An 18,679-nucleotide genomic window follows, 5' to 3' on the forward strand; every position below is an offset into this window, starting at 1 on the left:
ACGTGCTGCTGGTCCCGAAATGAAGATGGGGTGAAGGAGCCAGGCTTTCTCACGGATATTAGAGAAGCTGATTATCTTGAGGGAAATGTTATTTCTGTGCTGTTAGATGCTTGGTAGCAGGACCAATGAATGTTTGTGGCCCTGACCAGAAATTCAGCTTAAATTCAAGGTCTTCCCCTCCCCACACCCCCGTATGCTTTTTATAGGGCTGTTTATCCATCTCCTGAGGCCAAAAGATGAAGCGGGTTTGGAACATGACCAGAGAGCACCACAGATGCTTCAGCTGTGCATCCATTGACCTCCCGGGGATTTATTGTTTCTTTGCCTTTCTGCCTTTCTCAGAGTCTGCACAAGACTCAGTTGAATTGGGAAGCAGAGCCTGGGAGAGCTGTGCTGACCACTTGTGCGGGGACCTGAGTGGAGGAGCCGGCGTCAGGGGCACTGACAAGTACAACAGGGCAGGGGAGCCCTAAATCTTCATTAATCCCTCTTTTCCCCTCTTTCTTTCCCTTGGCTTTGTCTTCTGTTGACTTTTCCTTCTTTTTTTTTAATCTTGTCTAGGCCAATCTTTTCCTGTCCTGAATGAAACACAGAGGAACTGTAAATGGGAGTGCATTGCCTGTAGCTTGTGCTTTCTGTGGTGTGCACCTTACCTTATAGGGGTTCCTATCTTGTCAGCCATCTCTTTGGAGAGTACACTGCTGACAGTATCCTGCCACTGTGGATGATCTAGCATCTGTTTGAGATCCCCAACTGATACATCCCCGTCTTTCTCCAGAAACCAGTCTGTGACATTGTCATTACAGCTATTAGCAGTTGACGGAGACTATACTTAGCTCAAGCACAGACGTGTAATTCTTTAAAAATGCCAAGGATCTCAGTTCTGACTTCTCATTTTTTGATGATGGAAAGCTAGTTCCTTACCACATAAAGTCATGTATTTTCCCATGGGAACACTAAGAAATTGCACTGTGACTCTGCTTTAATTAAACAAACCATTGCTGTACAACATTCTTGAAGTATTGCTAAGAGCAAGAAGAGTCAGAAGCGGGGAAAAAATCCTTTGCTACTCTACTATATGATCTGTGAGTCTATATTGTGAAACTTGGTGGCTTTTAAATCCTGATGTAAACATTGGGATTCATGAGACTTCTGACTGATGTGGCCTTGGCACATGAACCTGAAATTTAGGATGCTAGAAATCATGGCATTTTAAGTTAAAATGGAGTTTGGAAAGTCAGTATAAAATGTTGTTAGTATTTACATTTTTGCACTACCACAGGAAGATAAAATCTAGGGATCTTTAAAATGTTCTATGGTTCGATGATGAGAAAAACATTACGAAATTTCACAGAAAATGTTCACCAATTTCAATTAATTGCTGGCTACCTTACCTTTGAGATTCAAGTAATGAAAACTTTGATGCAGATGTATTTTCTGTTGCAGAAGTTCATACACTAGGTCAGCTTCTTCCCCAATGTCTTCTATGTTCTTGTTAAGGTCAGGAAACTCATACAGCATACTGTGAAGGGGGTCTATTTGTGCAACTTTTTGTCTGAAAGGGAAATGGCAGTTATGCAGAAGTCAGACTGGATTGTTCTTAAACTAGAACTGAGATACACAATATTTTAGAGGACAAAAACAAACTTCTAAATGAGCAAAAACATTTACTTGTAATGGCTTATTTGGAAAGCCCTTAGGATGAACTGGAAAATTCCAGCATTTAAGTATATGCCTGTGGGGGACAGATAATATATATAAGGATTATTTTGTTCACGGATCTGTTGAAAACAGTGATTTAGAAGTCCAGCATCTGTGTGCTGATCAGAAGTGGGACTTGATGTGTATGGATGGCTGGTGGAGCCTGGGGGAAGACTGCTTTCTCAGCCAAAGGATTTTTTTCAGCAGCAGCTGAGCCCTTACTGGATGTAGCCCTGAAAATCCTTGATGCCTGAGAGGGCCTCCAGTGAAAGAACAGGATGTCTCAAAATTCTTTCAATTTCAGAAATGGCATCTTCAAAGGCTTTGAAGCGCATGTCACAGCTGGGCATTCGTCCTCCTTTATCTTCCAGATTTGCAGCAAACCTCATTAAACCCTGAACAGTCTGAGTGAGGGCAGTAATTTCAGCGTCCCACTGATCAAAACAAAGATGACACTGACGGCAAGAGGGAAAGTTTTTCTCAAAGCCGTGGCCACACTGGTCGCAGAACCGGCCAGTGACACCAGCGCGGCAGTTACATGTGCCGGTGGCTTTGTCGCACTTGGGCTGGCTGGTTCCCTCTGGGTTACATTCGCATGCTGCAAGAAAAGGACAGCAAGTTACATCCAGTTGTGCCTTTTCCGTGGGATTAATGCATGCAAAAGGTACAATCATGCATTTCAAGACAATAAAAGCAAGCCAGTGTTTGAGTTAGAGCAAAGTGGACTGCCTGGATAACTTCTATGTCATGGAAGTCCTCTCTAACTTCCATGGTAAGATCATAACCATAGAAGGAACAATATAGATAAATAATATAAAGTTTTATCTATCTCATACACACAAATGTATGAAAGCCTGCTTCTCTAGATGTATGTCCCATCTCCCCTACAAATATAAAAGGTAAATGTTTCTTTTGAGGCATTTTCTCATCCAGTTGTCCCCACTTATTAATACTTACAAATGCAATGTGTCTGGGGACTACCAAAGTAATTTTCCTCACATTCATCGCAACATCTTCCGCTGTAACCTAGCTTACATGGACACTGGCCTGTAAGCTGTAAAGACAGTTAGGATTAAATAACTTCCTGCAGAGTCATATGATTGGATATACATTATTTATTGTGTTTCTTCTTCTCCCTGTTACTTATGACATATAGCTGTATGGGGCCTGCAGTGGCACTGCTTGCACATGGTCTTTGAACACCATGGTTTATACAGTGCTGGCCTGCCTTTCCCATCTTCCTCCTGAAGGCTGTGAAAACAAAATGGACTTTGAAAGTTGGCTTTACTTTACTAATATGAAAGATTTTGTATGTTCCAGTCTACAGATGCTCTTTGAGAACTCATCCTCTGACTATGATCTCAGAGAGGATTCTTTTCCTTTGCAAAACAGATTAATTTCTTATTTTTGCTGGGCAAAGTACTCATCTTAACATTTCAACTTTTAACTACATGATAAATTAACTGTAACTGAAAACCTCAAGGGTACATTATGCACATTGCTCTAGAAAATTTATTTTGGAATTCAGCTATTAAACTGCAGGGAATTACAGCTCTTATAACTGGTACAGCTCAGAAAAGCAGTAGTTCTTTGAGGTTAAGAGCTACATTTTCTAGGAAAAATAATAAATTCACTAAATAAACTGGAACAAACAGGAAGCATATTGAAAGCAAAATGTGAAAGCACACCAGCAAGAGCCTGGGATAAGCTCCTGGTGCTCTGAAGTCAATAGCAAAATTGCTGTTGACTCCATGGGACCACAGTTTCACCTCTCTATTCTGATATGCTGTTTTAATTTTTCTACATTCTAGCTCTAAAAAGGGCACAGGAAATAGAGATGAGAAGAAGTACCCTAGCAGTCTGATAGATGAGACATGATTAATGTAATGGCCACAGCTGCTACTTCATGAAAACAAACACCTAAAAAAATACTCATACGATTCTTGGGTCCAAGTCTGAACTTCCTTTTTCCCTATATGTATACTTACGGGGCAGTTTTTTCCTATGTGACATTTTCTTACAAAGTATTTCTAAGATCCACTTGACAAAAAACCACAAAAGCAAAGGGAAATTGCTTACAAGCAGAGCCACATTATCAGAACAGCATGTTTGATATAAATGACTCAAAGTGTGATTGCAACAACTGCAAACTTGCAAAGACTTTTTGTTTTCAGGGAGCACAACAAAAAACTATCCTCGTTTATAAGAGGGTCCCCACCACGCCATGCCAAAACACCACCACCCCAGTTCCCAGAAGGCAGAATCATTTTCTTGCCTGGTCGCACTGGTTGCTTTCGGAGTTTTTTGGATCACAGTCACAGATCTGACATCCTTTTCCACTAGCCAGGTCCCAGTAGCCAGAGGCACACTGGTCACATGTAACGCCCACCACGTTAGGCAGGCAAGGGCAAGCTCCTGTGGCTGGGTCACACAGACAGGCTGCGTCCCCCCCTGGGCACATGGCAGGGCCAACACCCACCGGATTGCACATGCACCCTGGAAAAAGAAGGACAATTACTACATCAGTTGATAATATAGACAGTTGATGGACAACCAGAGCTGTATATAAAGCCCATCTTGCAAGTTTACTTCTAGTAATCTTGAACACTTTTTTAATCTCATACAGTTTACCTATCTTTCAGTCATAGCTTATATATCACTTTCAACAAACTTGCTGGGAACGGTCAGTACTTTTAGTACAGGCACAAAAAATGAAGACATAGTGAATCTGAATCTTATTAGAATGAATTGTTAAATATGCTGGGTAAGGAGAAGCTGATTTACAGTAGGCACTATCTAGCGTGGGAAACTCCAGTAAGCCAAGTAAGATAAGAAGCCTTCCTTGTGAGGAGCCAAAAGTTCTTGCTCAACCATTTCTAACTGACATCTTCCAAGAATGAACAAGGAATGGGCTTGAACTGTATTCTAGAGATTCCCAGAAAAAGACTTTCTTGAAAATACCTGTAATTGTCTGACCTGTAGAAATTAGACCCTCAATCAGGCACATTTGTGAAAATAGTCTTTGAGAAATGTTGGGAAGAAACTTATGCCTTGCTTTTTCTTACACTCCTGTCTTTCTGTTAAAAGTGCTGAGTTATTGACAGTGTCCTCATGGAGTCTATGAAATTGTCTGAACAGTCTCATTCTAGACACTTAATGAAAACTACTGGTAAGGCAGAGAGCTCAGCAAGGGATCATCTGGTTAACTGAGCATTGCTTAGTTGGCATCAGCCAGCAACATGGATAAACAATTATCTTTGATTCCTCTACTTTTGATTCCTTCCTAAATGGGCTGAATGCACATTTATTTTTCTAACAGAGAGTACTGATTTCATTTCACAAATTAGTATTTCCTCAGAGTGATATTCAGTATGAGATTTAGTGAGACTTAAATGACAATTTAATAGATGCCATATTAACAGTTATTTGTATCACTGAATTGAAATATATTTGGTATTCTCATATTTTGCTCCATTGATCTGCTTTAGTTTTACTGTCCCTCCAAGGGCTAACCTCTCCCTATAGCCTAATTCCTTTAAAACTTTTCTTGGTAGTAATATACAGTTGCAGTGCTGTTGCTTACTTACTTTGACAGTTTTGATTGAGGGCTGAGCCAAAATACCCTGGTTTGCAGAACTGGCAGTTTGCTCCATGGGTGTTGTGTAAACACTTGGTGCATTCCCCGGTGACCCTGTTACAGGACTCTGGGTCTGTCACATCGATGTTGTTATTGCAGGGACATGACACACAGTCAAGCCCGGGGCTGCCTGGGTTTTTGTAGAACCCACTAGGACACTCATCACACCGATCGCCTGTCAGAGAGGAAGGTAAAAATATTTGCTGGCTGATGGGAATTCAAGTGAAACATGTAATTTCCAGTAACATTGTTAAAAGATTCAGACCATCTGTTCAAATGCACATTTCCAATGGAAAATATCCACCTGTTTGAGACTGTTGCCCTTTAATTCTATGATCAATTTAAATTACATCTCCCCCACTGAAATCTGATGGAAACGCACTCTCCTCATCCCAAGTTGTTCTTACCAAGGAAGTCCTTTCAGTAGAAGTAAATAGGTACCCTCTCACATAACACCTCCAAACATCTTTTTCCATCAAAGACCTTTCAGTGTCAGTAGTCAGGGTTGGCCATATTTGCAGGATTTTTCCTGAGGCCTTCACCCTGATAGCAGCATGGGAAGGTGGGGAGTGCCCTTTACTGGAGCAACTCAGAGTCTGTCAGACCTGCCCTCCTTTCTGCAACCCCATGGAGGATCCTTGGGAGGTCAGACAAACTCTGGGATGCCCTGTCCTTGCTTGCTGGCATTGCAATTACTTCTGCATGTCATCCCAATGCCTGCCCTGATTGGAGTGCTACCTCTCTGCATCTCAGAAACCTTTCTGGGCAGGCTGGTGTTGCTGAGACCTCATCCACTGGCTCATTCTCAACCAAGGATGCTCCTTCGCCATGGTCCTCAGAACCAGAGCCTTTCACAACGTCTGAGGAAGTGAGCCTGGTGCCACAGCGGTGTTCAAGAGCCTTTGCTGGGCAGGAGCAGGAGAAAGTCCAGAACTGAGGATTGCAGTGGTTTGTGAGGACAGAAGTCCCCTAGGTGAGTACCAACAAGGATCATTTTGGCCCTATAGCAATTACTCAAGCAAAATTGCTCTTGACTTTTAAAGGAAGCTGGCCTAAGCAAAGATGACAGCATTGGTTTAGTTTTTGGCAGTGTTTCCCATTAGGGTTTGCTTCCATCACTGGAGACCCTTCCAGTGCCCAGGGGGAGGGAAATATCTTCAGTTTTCCCTGCAGAAATTCAAGCTAAGTCAATGGGCTCTTAGGAAGCAAAGCATCAGTTTGCTGCATTTGAGACAGCTGAGAATGGAAACCTCATTTCTAAAGTGAACATTTGAATGGTGAAACAGTCCCTTTTGGGCATAACATCAAAGCAAGATTCCTCTATATGAAGAAAAATTTTCTCTGATTAGGAAATCTTATCAGCTCTTTTTGATGCCCTATTCTTTCCAATTTGGGCTTCCAGTGCTTGTTTTTCAGAGGTAACAAGCAACTGCAGTTCTCCCCGCTTCGCCCCACCAGGTTAGTGTAGTGCCCCTGGGAAGGAGGAGGTTTCCAGAGAGTGCCATCAGATTATTTAATGGCTTCACTGTACCCACGCAGGTGAATCCCTTTTTCAAACACTAATTGCACAATTCCCACACTTCTCAGTCAGGACTTCCCCACCTCATTTCAGTAAATTTGAGTGTTAACTTTTCTTACCTATTATCATTACCTCGCTTGTATTTCTGAACAGAGGATGGACAGAGGATGGTCATTTTTCTCTCTTACATTAATTTTAATGAAGCAAAACCAGTCCTTATTTTGCTTTGTACCTGAATATCCCTCGAGACAATTGCAGACTAGTTGTGCAGACTGGGAGTCCTGGTAACAGGAACGCGCAAAATACCTATTGCTTGTAGGTGCCCCTGGGCACATGCATGGGTGGCAGGGTTCTCCCTTCAGAGGGTTTCCATAATAGCCATCCATGCACCTGTCAAAGCAGTCAACACAAAGCAGCAGAAATTGTCAAATATTCCTTTCGGTCCCTGCAGGTGAATCAATTTATATGTATGCATAATTAATTTAACATTCCAGGTCATTGTAATGCTATCCCCATTAACTGGTACAGATATACCAAGGTTCAAAGCTGGTCTAAAATAGAAAATCAGAGCTGCATGCCCAAAATCTGGAGCAAAAAGGAAAAAACCCATATGGTTTCTTTCCAGGGAATATTGCTGAAGACTTTCACCTACTCTGGAACAATTTTAATCTAAATGACAATGTAAACATACGACATATCACACATGGTCCGCACAGACAGCTAAAAGCTGCCATGTAAAATTTCTGTATATTCACCTATCACCACATATATTAATCTATTTCCATACACGTACACAAAGAGTGGTTGGCATGGCAGTAGAAAGTCCTGGCGTGGGCAAAAAAGCAATGATTCGTTCAGAGCACTCAGATAATATTGCATATTTTAGATGTAGCATATGAATTGTAATCAGCCATGCTCTGTCTGATGTGTTCTGCAGACCTGGGGTGATGGCTGTTTCAAGGCAGTGGTGGCTCTGCTGTTACCCAGAGAGGCGGGGGGCTTTGGGGGCTCCCTGAGGGCTCAGCCATCTCCACCATCCTGCCTGCCACCACCACCTCCATGTCCCAGCCCACCATGGCCCTGCATCTGCGGCAACGCAGCGGCTTCTGAAGCATCCTCAGTCTTTGATCTGCTTTACTATGGCAAATGAGAACACAATTCTCTATATGTATACAAGCCAGGCTAAAAGTCTTGGCTATTTGATTATCCTTGCCCCAAGGTCTGGAGCTCCTGCAGAGGCACAGGGCAAGTATTTCAGTCTCCCATTTTTAATCTATTTGCCACCTACAAGCACAATAGCCAAAGGCTGTATTGTCCAAAAGCACTGCAAGAAAAGCTCAGTAGGTTTCATGGGGAAATCCTCTTAAAAATGAATTACAAGGTACTATCCAGCCAAACTAAACTAAACAGCTAATGAATTTAACTCTGATGTCCATGTTGAACTGGGATACTGCTGCCAGTGTGTAGAATAAAAAAGAGGAGCACTGTTTTGAACAGAGCTGAAACACATGAGAAAAGTCATTTGCTGGTCATATGGAAATAATATGAACCAGCAAAAAGGGCATGTTTATTTAAGCTCCTCAGAGATAATTGCAGGTATTAAAATGAGTATTCAGCATCAGGTTAGCCTCTTGGCAATTTAAAAGCTGGCAGGAGTCAGTGTATCATCTCATACACAGTGCTTTGCACATTTCTCCAAGCACATGGTGCCATGGCACCCATGTCTCAAACACCTTCTTGCAGGGAGCCCACTGCAATGCTGCATGCATGCTGTGCCCACAGTCCTCCCACAACCATTATATGCATTTGCCAAACCAACAGGTACCTGCCATTCAGCAGCTAGGCCCAATTTAATCCTGGATTTAGGTATGTGTTTCCAGTTAAGGTCACTGATGCATTCATGGGGATCTAGGTGGGGCCCCAGCTACACACGTTTCATGTTTGGGTGAGCTTTGCAGTGCTGTTCACCAACTTACCTTTCACAATGGCTTCCAGTTGTAAAGCTGTGGCAGTTCAGGCACACTCCGGTCACCGGGTCACAAAGCTCTGCATAGCCATTACACGGGCAAGGACGGCAGTGGGGAAATCCAAAATACCCAGCCAGACATCGGCTGCAGCGCTGACCATCCACCTCCCGGCGGCAGGAGCACTGGCCCGTCACCTGGTCGCACAGCGTGCTCAGTGAGCCTTGCGGGTGGCACTCGCATGCTGGAAAACACCGAAAGCAAAGCTGGGTCCTGAACGTATTCCCACCAACCCCACTCATCACTGACACTGCTCAAAGGCAGTGGAAGCAGCAGGGATGGAAAATTCATTATTTCTGAACCATTTTTTATATTGCTTCACATATAATCATGGATTCAAAGCCCTAAAAAGTTAGGGTATGCATGAAGAGCCAGATACTGGTAGTGGTGCTGGCTGCCAAGTACTCACCATAGCAGCCATGGAAGCCGAAGCCATAGCTGCCCGCAGAGCAGGTGTCACAGCAGCGTCCCACAACGTTGGCTTTGCACTGACACTGGCCTCCCAGTTTACTGCAGCTGGCATTCAGTGACCCTTGGGGATTGCACTTACACGCTGACAAGGGGAAAGAAAATCAAAACAGTCTTGGTTATAAAAGAGTGTGACTGCTGTCATAAACTTTCAGGTTTTACACTTAAAAATAGGTAGCAAAGAGCTTGATTATTCTCATCAGGGGTTCACTATCCACTGATGGCCATGGCTTGAATTATTTGATGCTGTAGCATCAATGGTGTTGGCTTATCAGGCACCAGCACAAGTCTCAGTGTTGAAGCTGCCACATTCAGGGCACTGCTTTCAGCAAGTATTTGGGATAGGACAAAAGAGGGCATAGCAAAATGTCAATCCAAAATGGAGATATCCTGAAGTCTAGCAGGGTTTGATATATATCTATGTCTAGCTGAAGCACTGGACATAACTTGCAAGCAGTATTTAGATGGCATGCACCTGCGTATTGTTTGCTGCTTTCTGGACACCTTGGACTAACTTGCTGAGTGGAGCTGGTCTGCTATCTCACAGAAGATGTTTGTCCAGAATGCTCATATGACAGCACTAGAAAGCCAAAGTGCCATGTTTCATTGGGAGAATCCCATCACTATGGGAATTGGACTAATGGGGAGTCAGCACAGCCCAACCTTAAATGAGGGGGAATCTGTGGTTGCATAGCCATGACCACATCAGATGATGTGTGAGTGAGGCATTGGTCCTTCTGAAAATAGCCCAAACCAAGCAGATGCTATCAGGTTCATTTGAGGCAAGGATCCCTGAAAGGAGCTGGCCACCAAAGTTGTCCAGAAAGGCTCCTCCTGTTACTCTAAATGCAGAGAAGCTCCATTTCTCTGGGCCCAACAGTAGGGAAGTCTCCTGAGCCACTGAGCCCAGCTGCCCTTTCTGTGGTGGATCCAGGAGACTGCCTGGGCCTTCAAACCCCACCTGTCACTGCCCTCTTGCTGGGACACCACCAAGGTTTTCTTGGTGAATCTCCTCCAGCACATCAGCTTGCGTGTCATCATGCCTGGAGTCCTACCAGTGCATCCAGCTGGCCTGCAGCATCCAGGGAGAGCGCTTAAAACCTCCTCTGTTATTTTACAGCAGCCAGAAAAACAGGAAAGTTATTGCTTTGGCCATCTGGTGAATCTGCATCTGACTGAAATGCTCTTCAGAAAACAGACAAACACTGCCATGGTCCTTGTCATGCTGCTTCATGAAGCTCATCAGGTGTGATGGACTCCAAGAGCCATGTCACCAAAAGGTGTTTGCAGCGCACTCAGCGTTCAGCAGGACGTATCCCACATGTCCATACATACCACATGCTGACTGGCTTCACTTACCTACACCACCATGGGCTGAGAGTTCTCCAGTCAATATATCTTACAAACTCAAGGGAAAACCAGTAACTGTCCAAAAGAGCTGCCTGTGCAAGTTGCTCCTTACCGACGGCACCGTTGTGAATACGGGCTGACATGCTCACTATGAGCCGTGCGCACGCTTCGGGCAGGACATGAGGTCCAACTTCTGATGCAATTTCAATACAGTGATACTTCTGGTACTCATCTAAATCCTTTTCACTGCAAAAGTTCTCCATGGAGCCGATTCTGGGAATAAGTCCAAGCTTTGGCATTAAGAGGGAAAGGAAAATATTTTTGCTTAGACATACTGAAAACCAGAATTTCCCACATTCTCTTACTGCGCTCTGCATTGCAAGGACAGAGGCCTGGAGCACCGTGTTTCCAAATCTTTCATTGTGCTGCTCAGTCATCTAAATTCACATTTATTCTGATGGTCTAGACATTCCCCGAGTTCTTAAAATAAAAGAGACTGTGTATAAAAGAGTTGGATTATAATAAGACCTCAGATATACGCTCAGAACTGTTTTTGCTTCTACGAGGTGCCATGTTGATGACTCCGAAAGCAGTATCTGGCCAAAATTTTTACTTGTATTGCCGAGACAGAGAAAAATCAGCTGAAGGTTCTATGTCCAAGTATGGCCAGCCCTTGTCAGGTCCAGTTCTACAGAAGTAATTAGAGGAATGGACTTAAAAATATTTTTCTCAAGAGAAGGACCCAAGACTAACACCCAGTTCCTGACTTGGTGGAAACTTGGGAAATGTCTGGACCTGATTCCCAGGAAAGTACAGAACTAATTTTACTTTTCCAATGTCATCTTTAAATATATCCATGATTTTTTAATTAGATTCAGACAAATTATAGAGATTTTAAAAAAACCTAAGTGATGAAGAATTGCATGAATTTATATCCCTAACCACAGCATCTTGTCAGCATATGTGCAGTGTGGTCATAATAAATGAGCAACAGATAAACATCCTCTGACTATTAGCATACTCAACAAGGATGACTTGAGGAGCTATTATGCTATTGCTCCATGAAAATTAAAACAGATACAGTTCTGTCTTTCCATACAAAAACATGCAAACACAGTGCCAATGGAGGTAAGCAGAAGCACACTTCCCTGGATTTCTATTAAAACACACTATAAATGATTTTAATATATTTTGAGTAAGTCTATGTAAAAAAAAAAAATCACACTGGTATAAATACAGCCTCAAGGGATTTGTGACAGAACTACTCACGGAGTCAATCAAGATGAACGATTTTGCCTTTGGGTCAGAAGGAGAGGGATGAGAAAAATACACATCCACAGAATATTCTGTTCCCGTCTCCAGGCAGACTGGAGTTTTCAGAATTGCAATCCTGTTTAGCAGAAATGAAGCACAGTTATATCCAGGAGTCAGGACAAGGCAAGTTCAGGGGATGCTGTGAGCTCTCCCTCCCCTCTGTGCCTGCATCCTAACACCTGCAGCCCTGAGCAGGCCTTGCCGCTGTGGGGAGCACACCCAGCCCTGCTGCTTGCAGGCTTTGGGAAAGCTGCATGACTTCTGCCTGGATGATTCACCAAGTGCAATCTAAACCTGGTGAGACTAAACTGAAAATGGCAGGTTTTACTACTTCAAGCAAAGGAATTTGCAGCTTACTGTTCATTTTTGTCCTTTCCTGTTCCTGTTTGATAAAGACTTCAGTCACATCCTCTTGGCTACTCTCTATTCTTTACATAGGTCCAGGGTGAAAAGCTGGTTTTGAAAATAGGCTAGGACAGTGACTTTAAGTCCATATTTCCATTCTATACTGAAATATCTGCAGTTGGATCTTCGCCAAAGCAACAGCTAAACCCAGCCGGATCTCAGGCTGCTTTCCTGGCTTGGATAAACCTTTGCCAGCCTGAGGACTGGGGCATCAGACTCTTCCTTAAAGCCTACATGGTATTGTGGTGTGACAGCAATAGGAAAGGCCACACATGTGTTTCTAATATTCCCACTTTCCCACACATTTATGCTCTGCAGTGCTTTAGTAGAAGATTTGTACAGAAAATCTATAGGTGAAAGGACAGGAATAGTCAGACCTCTTTGTTGCTGGGAGAGGCAACGCATGTGGCTCCTGTGAAAAGCCCTTGTTTTTGCAGTGTTGACTTGACAAAACACCAGCGGGCTGGACAGCAACACTTGCTAGCCAGTCTTCCAAGGACTGTAAACAAAGGACAAAAATTATGGTCATTTTTTATATCTGAAAAACCCACTTCCTCTTTGCCAGGCTTAACAAAAGCCATCTGAATGATTGCACACTGCAGTGACAAAACAAATTTTCTCTTTGTTCTTTACAGGACTAAAAAAAATGTTATTTGTGAAAAATGCATTGTATTTGCAATGACTAATTGAAGAGCAGAGATGGAAATAGGACCTCATCTGGTGCAAATGGAAACAGCTCTGTTAAAGTAATTGGAGTTGTTTCCTTTCTTAGCACAGTGTTGTCCTAGAGATATCCTTCATTATCTGCCTCCTCTCACATTTAATAAGGAATAACAAACATAAAAGACTTTGTAACAAAAGTCTTTAAAATTCAACTGTTTAATCCTTAGAAGGAAAAAGCTACATCAAACCAGCCCACTGCAAAATTGTTCTCATGTTTTAAGACACTGGGAGGTTTGTTTGCCTGAGAATGAAAGTAAGAGAACAGAATGCGATAGACAGAAGGAGGATCTCAAGTGGTGAGATTGTCCCAGGGAGCTGCAAAGCGAAAGAGTAAGGCATGTACAAATACCAGTACTGAAAAAACTGTGTTTCTGAAAACATGGATGCGGACTTGGGTTTCACTAAATTTGGGTTAACAGATTTCCCTAGCCATGTCTTCATCATTGAGAAATTTTGTTCCGGCAAAAAATAAGATTTTGGCTATTTTCCTACAATTTTCACACATCTCAGAGCCCAGCTGGAGCAACTGGAAAGCTGGATGTCTGCAAAAGCCCTGGATAAATATCTCCTCAGATCACTCTTGTCTGTGCACATTTTCCTGCCCAGAAATGCCCCTCTAAAAGGAGCTGGATTTTGCCTGTATCTGATTTGGGAACAAAAGTCCAGTGCAAGCAAAGGTACCAAAAGAGGAACTCCAGAAGATGAAACCTTCATTGATGCTTAGAAAACACTTTTTCAGATTTTTCAGATTTTTCAGATTTGAGTGGAAAGGGTTAGGGGGATCAGCGGAGAGCATGTTACCTGGTTGATAAGGATGAAAAGGCAAAAAATTTTAATTTTAAATGTAAAGAGTGGGACAAGTTGCTGCATCCTATTATTGACAAGATAGACCCTGCGTCTATCACAACATCGCAAGACACACAGACATTAAAAGTACCTCAGGCTCATAACGAATTGTGATATCAAAGTCCATAGCAAAGGGAACGTTGTTGATGGCAAATCTCAGCCCAGCTCCGCTGGGAACACGGGCAAAGCCGGGTCCTGTCCATGTGACAGACCGACCAGCGCTGGGCTGCCTGAAAACCACCGCCACAGCCGAGTCCTGTCCAAACTGCATTGCACCCTGCAAAGATATACTGACATTTTCAACAACACACAGAGTCAAATTACAAAAAAACAAACTCAGAAAAAAGAAAAGAAATATTTTTGCCATGTTGTTTACTTATTTCGGCCATCAGTCAGCCTCATTTTCTGACAAGCTTGAGATTGACAATCTAAAAACTCTCCCAAATGTAGGATGTTTAGGGTCACGTACAAAGAAAAGCTTCCTATAGCTTTGCAACAACAGCAATGAGAGGGACTAGAATAATCCATCCATCTCTGTATATTTAGCATCTCCAAGCATTCACATTGCAAACCTTAAACAAATTAAGTTTGATTTCATACATGGCTGGACTCTTCATTATAAACTGAATAAATAAATATCAATACTTACAATGACAAAGCTGACAGCATTTATATGCAGTAGGTACCATGTTAATGTCTTGGTAAACTTGTTGGAAAATGGAAAATGTTGGAAATGTCTTTCAAGCAAAACAACAACAAAAAAAGATTTTACCTTTCATGGGGGCTCTTCTAAAAAATTAATTGAACCTGATTCTACAATGGCACTGGACATAGCAGAGCAAACCTGTCAGTGTGAACTATAAAATGTCCAGCCCAACTGCCTAGCAGAAAAATTGATTTAACTTGTGTCAGGATTGTAATACCTAGGACTGTGAATCCCATGTGCTCAGACATTTCCTTGCCCTCTGTTGCAAAATAAAATTTTAGTATATGGTGTAATCTTAAGGAACTATTCAAGTACCAATCTACCTGTTCCAGTCCAGATTTTCTTACACTTCGTTTCTTGCTCCTGTTTAATACAATCTTTCCATTTTCAATCATGAACTCATAGCCTTGCTTCTGGAAGTAGATGTCACATCTTGGAAGAGTGCTTGGTTTAACCTATGAAGTAATGAGAGAGGAGCAGCACCGTCTTAACAGTTCTGAGGGGTAGGTAAGAAGCTGAATGAAAATCCACATTCTTAAAACAAGCTCTATTCTCTGCTAGGTGAAACTCTAAACTATGGCCTAGCAGCTGCTGGAAACCTTTTTCCCTCACTCTCTTAAAATTAACTTGCACTTCCTCTCATAAGCTATGTCCCAGACATCTGTTTTCCATTTAATTATTGGACTGTAGGATGATTACTGGTTGCAATCATAGCTAAATATTTGGGGATGTGACCTGCAAATAAACATTATTATTCCTTCTCTATAAGCTCCTGGACAATACACTGGAGAAGAAATATTAGTAAAAACATAGGCAGCGGAAGGGATGCATTCCAGACTTGTACTCTGCTTGGGGAACAATTACCCACGTGTTGAGGGGAAAAAAAATAAATACAAATTAATTTTTCTAAAAACATTGCAGATGGATGCCAAATTCTTGAGGAAATTGGGCTACAATCAGTGCCATTATGTAAGGCAGCAGGAATGAGTCCAATGGAGCAGAGAGGAATTTGATTCTTCCCCTGTTGGAGATTCCCAGAAATACCACGGTTTGTGATAGCTGTTGGCAACTCAAACAATTTCCTCTAATTTAAATAATTAAATTATTTTCTCTAATTCATGCTAGATCACTGCTCCCTGAGCAAGGGCTCCTCTCCTCAGCCTTGGCTCCCGTGCCACCACTGCATGGATCCCCTCTCAGTACAACACCTAAAAAGCCAACTACGTACCAAGGGTGCAGAGCCAGAAAGGGGCTTTGCATGCTCAGCTTCATAAATATAATAATCCAGAGGTAAAAAGAAGTAGCCTGGGGCTGGCTCATTACACTGGCGGCTCACGATGTTGGGAAGACACTTGCACTGACCATCCTTTGGTGAACACCTAAGGTGAGAGTTGGTAAAGGTGGACATCAGAGTGCAGCATGGCTGGGTCCTCACAGCAGGAGAGAAACTCAGCTCTATGCTTGTTTGAATTTTGTTTCATTTATTCCATTGTTGGATTGCTTCTCCTATTAAACTTCTTCCTACCACCCACCCCCTCTGTTTCTGATGCTGGATTTATACGATGCTACTTTTTCATCACTTAGGAGACATGACATGTTTTGTCTTTTTCTGTCCATTCCATAGCTGAAGCACTTTTGTTTCCTGAGCATCCATTACTATCTATTCCTGTATCCATTTCTTATATCTGTTTCTCTATTACTGTATCTATCACTATACTTAAGCATCTATCACCTGCAATTTTGGAGGCAGGACAATGAGATCAGAAGGACCTCTGATTTGATGCAATGTGGTAGTTTTCATATACTTACAGTCCTATTTAACACGTCAGATGATTACTTGCTTTTTACCTGCTCTGCATCATCGGACTATGTGTTCCTATGTCTGAGGACTAACAGCAGTAGTGAAAACCCCCACCCAACAGACTTCTGGGGGACCTCAACTGAAACCAAACTTGCTTCTAAAATTATATATTTTGAATACTAGCCAGTAAGTCAGAAAAAATCAAGATCTTTCTAGCTTTTAATTAGATGTAAGAAGCTAAATTAAAAATGTCACCTCTTACTTCTAATTTCTATTAATATTAGGTCCTCTGGTTCTCTCAAGCCATACAGTTTATATTTCATATGAAACAAGTCTTGGCTCAAGCTGATTCAAAGCTGGCTTCAAAGGAAAAAGGTAAATCCCCTTACCACAAATAAATTTACAAAATCCCAATCTGACTTTACACTGTTTGTGTATGATGAAATTACATCTACAGACTATTTTCCCATTTATACTGAGATTCTATTAACCAAATCAGAAAATCAAGCCTAAGAGTTCATAAAAATTAGAACCAAGAAAGAACTTGAAGAACATTAACTTACACATTATTCTGGGATCCACCAATATCACAGTCACATGGAGAACAGCCATATAAGCTGTTGCCAAGACCCCAGTATCCTACCTGGGATAAAAAGAAAGTGAAAGATTTTTTACAGCAAATATTTAAGTATGTAAAGCACAACAGAACTTATTTCCCTGGATGAATGATGCTCTGGAGCACTACCAGTGCTGCTGCCTGTGCTTGGCCATGAGATGTTGTTTCTCTTATCAGATTGCATGGGTGCTCAGCCACCACAAGAACAGCTGGATATTTACCAATTTTTGCAAGCAAGTTGCTATGTAAACAGCAAAGATAGCTTGAGGACATGATTCTGCATTTCCTTTCCTTCCTGGGAGTGCTCCTCCTAGTGCAATTTGATTGCACAAATGTTTGCAAGCAGTAAAAAAGAACCAGATGTGTGATGCAAAATGGGAGCATACAGCTGTAAAATTATTTTGAATTTTGACTAATTGTTTACTTGTCTGGCAATGAAAAGGTGGGAGACGAGAGAGAAGGCTTCTAAAACCACATACAGAAGTAATAACAAAAACTGAGTACATACAACGCATTTTTCACAGCGTTGCCCTGTGGCGAACTGCTGGCAGAGGCACTGTCCTGTGGCAGGATCACAGATGGAGAAGGGCAAACTGCCGGAGGGATCACAGTCGCAGGCTGGAGGGAGAGAAATGCGCAGTTACCACTGCAGGCCCCACTAATGGCAGCAGGACTGGCGTTTTCTTTAGATGTGGCATCAGCATGATAGGCACTCTTCGCCTTCCGGACGGACGGATGCTCTGCAGATGGACATGCCCTGGAGCCCTGCAGCCCTCAGAGTGCCCTCGGGGAACGGCTCGCTTCCTCAGTGGGTACCCTCTCTGGGGGAGCAGGGGCACTGGCAGAAGTCCGATGTGGTGGCTTGCTGTCTGCTGATCCACACTGCACAGTCCATGCATGTTGACGAGTACCATGCTGTGGGCACAACGTGCTCCCAACCCCACAGTGCGCCTGGGTAGGGGCGGGATGTGTTTTTCAGCCATCCTCTCTCAGAGGAACGGCTGGCTGGAAGCTCTCATGGCAAGGCAGCAGCTCCTGCCATCTCAACACTGCACTGTGCAGTGCAGAGTCTAACTATCCTGACAGCCCATCTGTGGTTTTTCATTCACCCCTCTATGTTGATTTTGATGCTAAAATAATCTTCATGTGTTTTAATCTCCCTTTTAAAGTAAATTGCATATTAACAATCCTTCTATTAACAACAGCCTGATCTATTACAGTATACTATGTATTCTGCAACTGATTTTGCATCTTTTCAGTCTCAGATGCTGCACCAGGAACATTAAATTACATTGACATTAAATTATGGTAGGCAACTGGTTATTTTATGAAGTGGGTAGTGCATTAGAGTGTGCATCTGTGTGTTAAACTACCTCCATCTCTTAACAATGCTTTGAAAAGAAGAATAAAAGAGGTGGTTTACGTACGTTGGCAGCCCAGAGGGTTACTGCCGCTCAGCCCATAGTAGTTCGCCCTGCACTTGTCACAGTGGACACCCTCCACGTTCTCCTTGCAAGGGCACCGGCCTGCGACCGTTCCCAGAGCAGGATCTGTGTGGCTCTCGCACAC

General features: G+C 42.7%; 1 protein-coding gene across 1 annotated transcript in view; it reads right to left on the bottom strand.

Annotated features, from left to right (window-relative positions):
- The window catches only part of LAMB4 (laminin subunit beta 4), a 43,099-nt gene that overhangs the window by 11,382 nt on the left and 13,038 nt on the right, over positions 1-18,679 (bottom strand). Inside the window, exons 10-26 of the mRNA XM_074870001.1 lie at positions 18,538-18,679; positions 17,619-17,728; positions 17,058-17,137; positions 15,922-16,072; positions 15,017-15,148; positions 14,079-14,264; positions 12,796-12,917; positions 11,969-12,089; positions 10,812-10,989; positions 9,291-9,434; positions 8,834-9,065; positions 7,090-7,247; positions 5,289-5,513; positions 3,977-4,197; positions 2,659-2,755; positions 1,924-2,299; positions 1,395-1,555 (exon numbers count right to left, since the gene is read on the bottom strand). The exon at positions 18,538-18,679 is cut by the window's right edge and continues 38 nt beyond it. Coding sequence (XP_074726102.1) covers positions 1,395-1,555; positions 1,924-2,299; positions 2,659-2,755; positions 3,977-4,197; positions 5,289-5,513; positions 7,090-7,247; positions 8,834-9,065; positions 9,291-9,434; positions 10,812-10,989; positions 11,969-12,089; positions 12,796-12,917; positions 14,079-14,264; positions 15,017-15,148; positions 15,922-16,072; positions 17,058-17,137; positions 17,619-17,728; positions 18,538-18,679 — 2,836 coding nt within the window. The remainder of the gene's footprint in view (positions 1-1,394; positions 1,556-1,923; positions 2,300-2,658; positions 2,756-3,976; positions 4,198-5,288; positions 5,514-7,089; positions 7,248-8,833; positions 9,066-9,290; positions 9,435-10,811; positions 10,990-11,968; positions 12,090-12,795; positions 12,918-14,078; positions 14,265-15,016; positions 15,149-15,921; positions 16,073-17,057; positions 17,138-17,618; positions 17,729-18,537) is intronic.

Source organism: Strix uralensis, chromosome 5 (genome assembly GCF_047716275.1).
Source record: "Strix uralensis isolate ZFMK-TIS-50842 chromosome 5, bStrUra1, whole genome shotgun sequence".
In the NCBI taxonomy this organism is placed as follows: Eukaryota; Metazoa; Chordata; class Aves; order Strigiformes; family Strigidae; genus Strix; species Strix uralensis.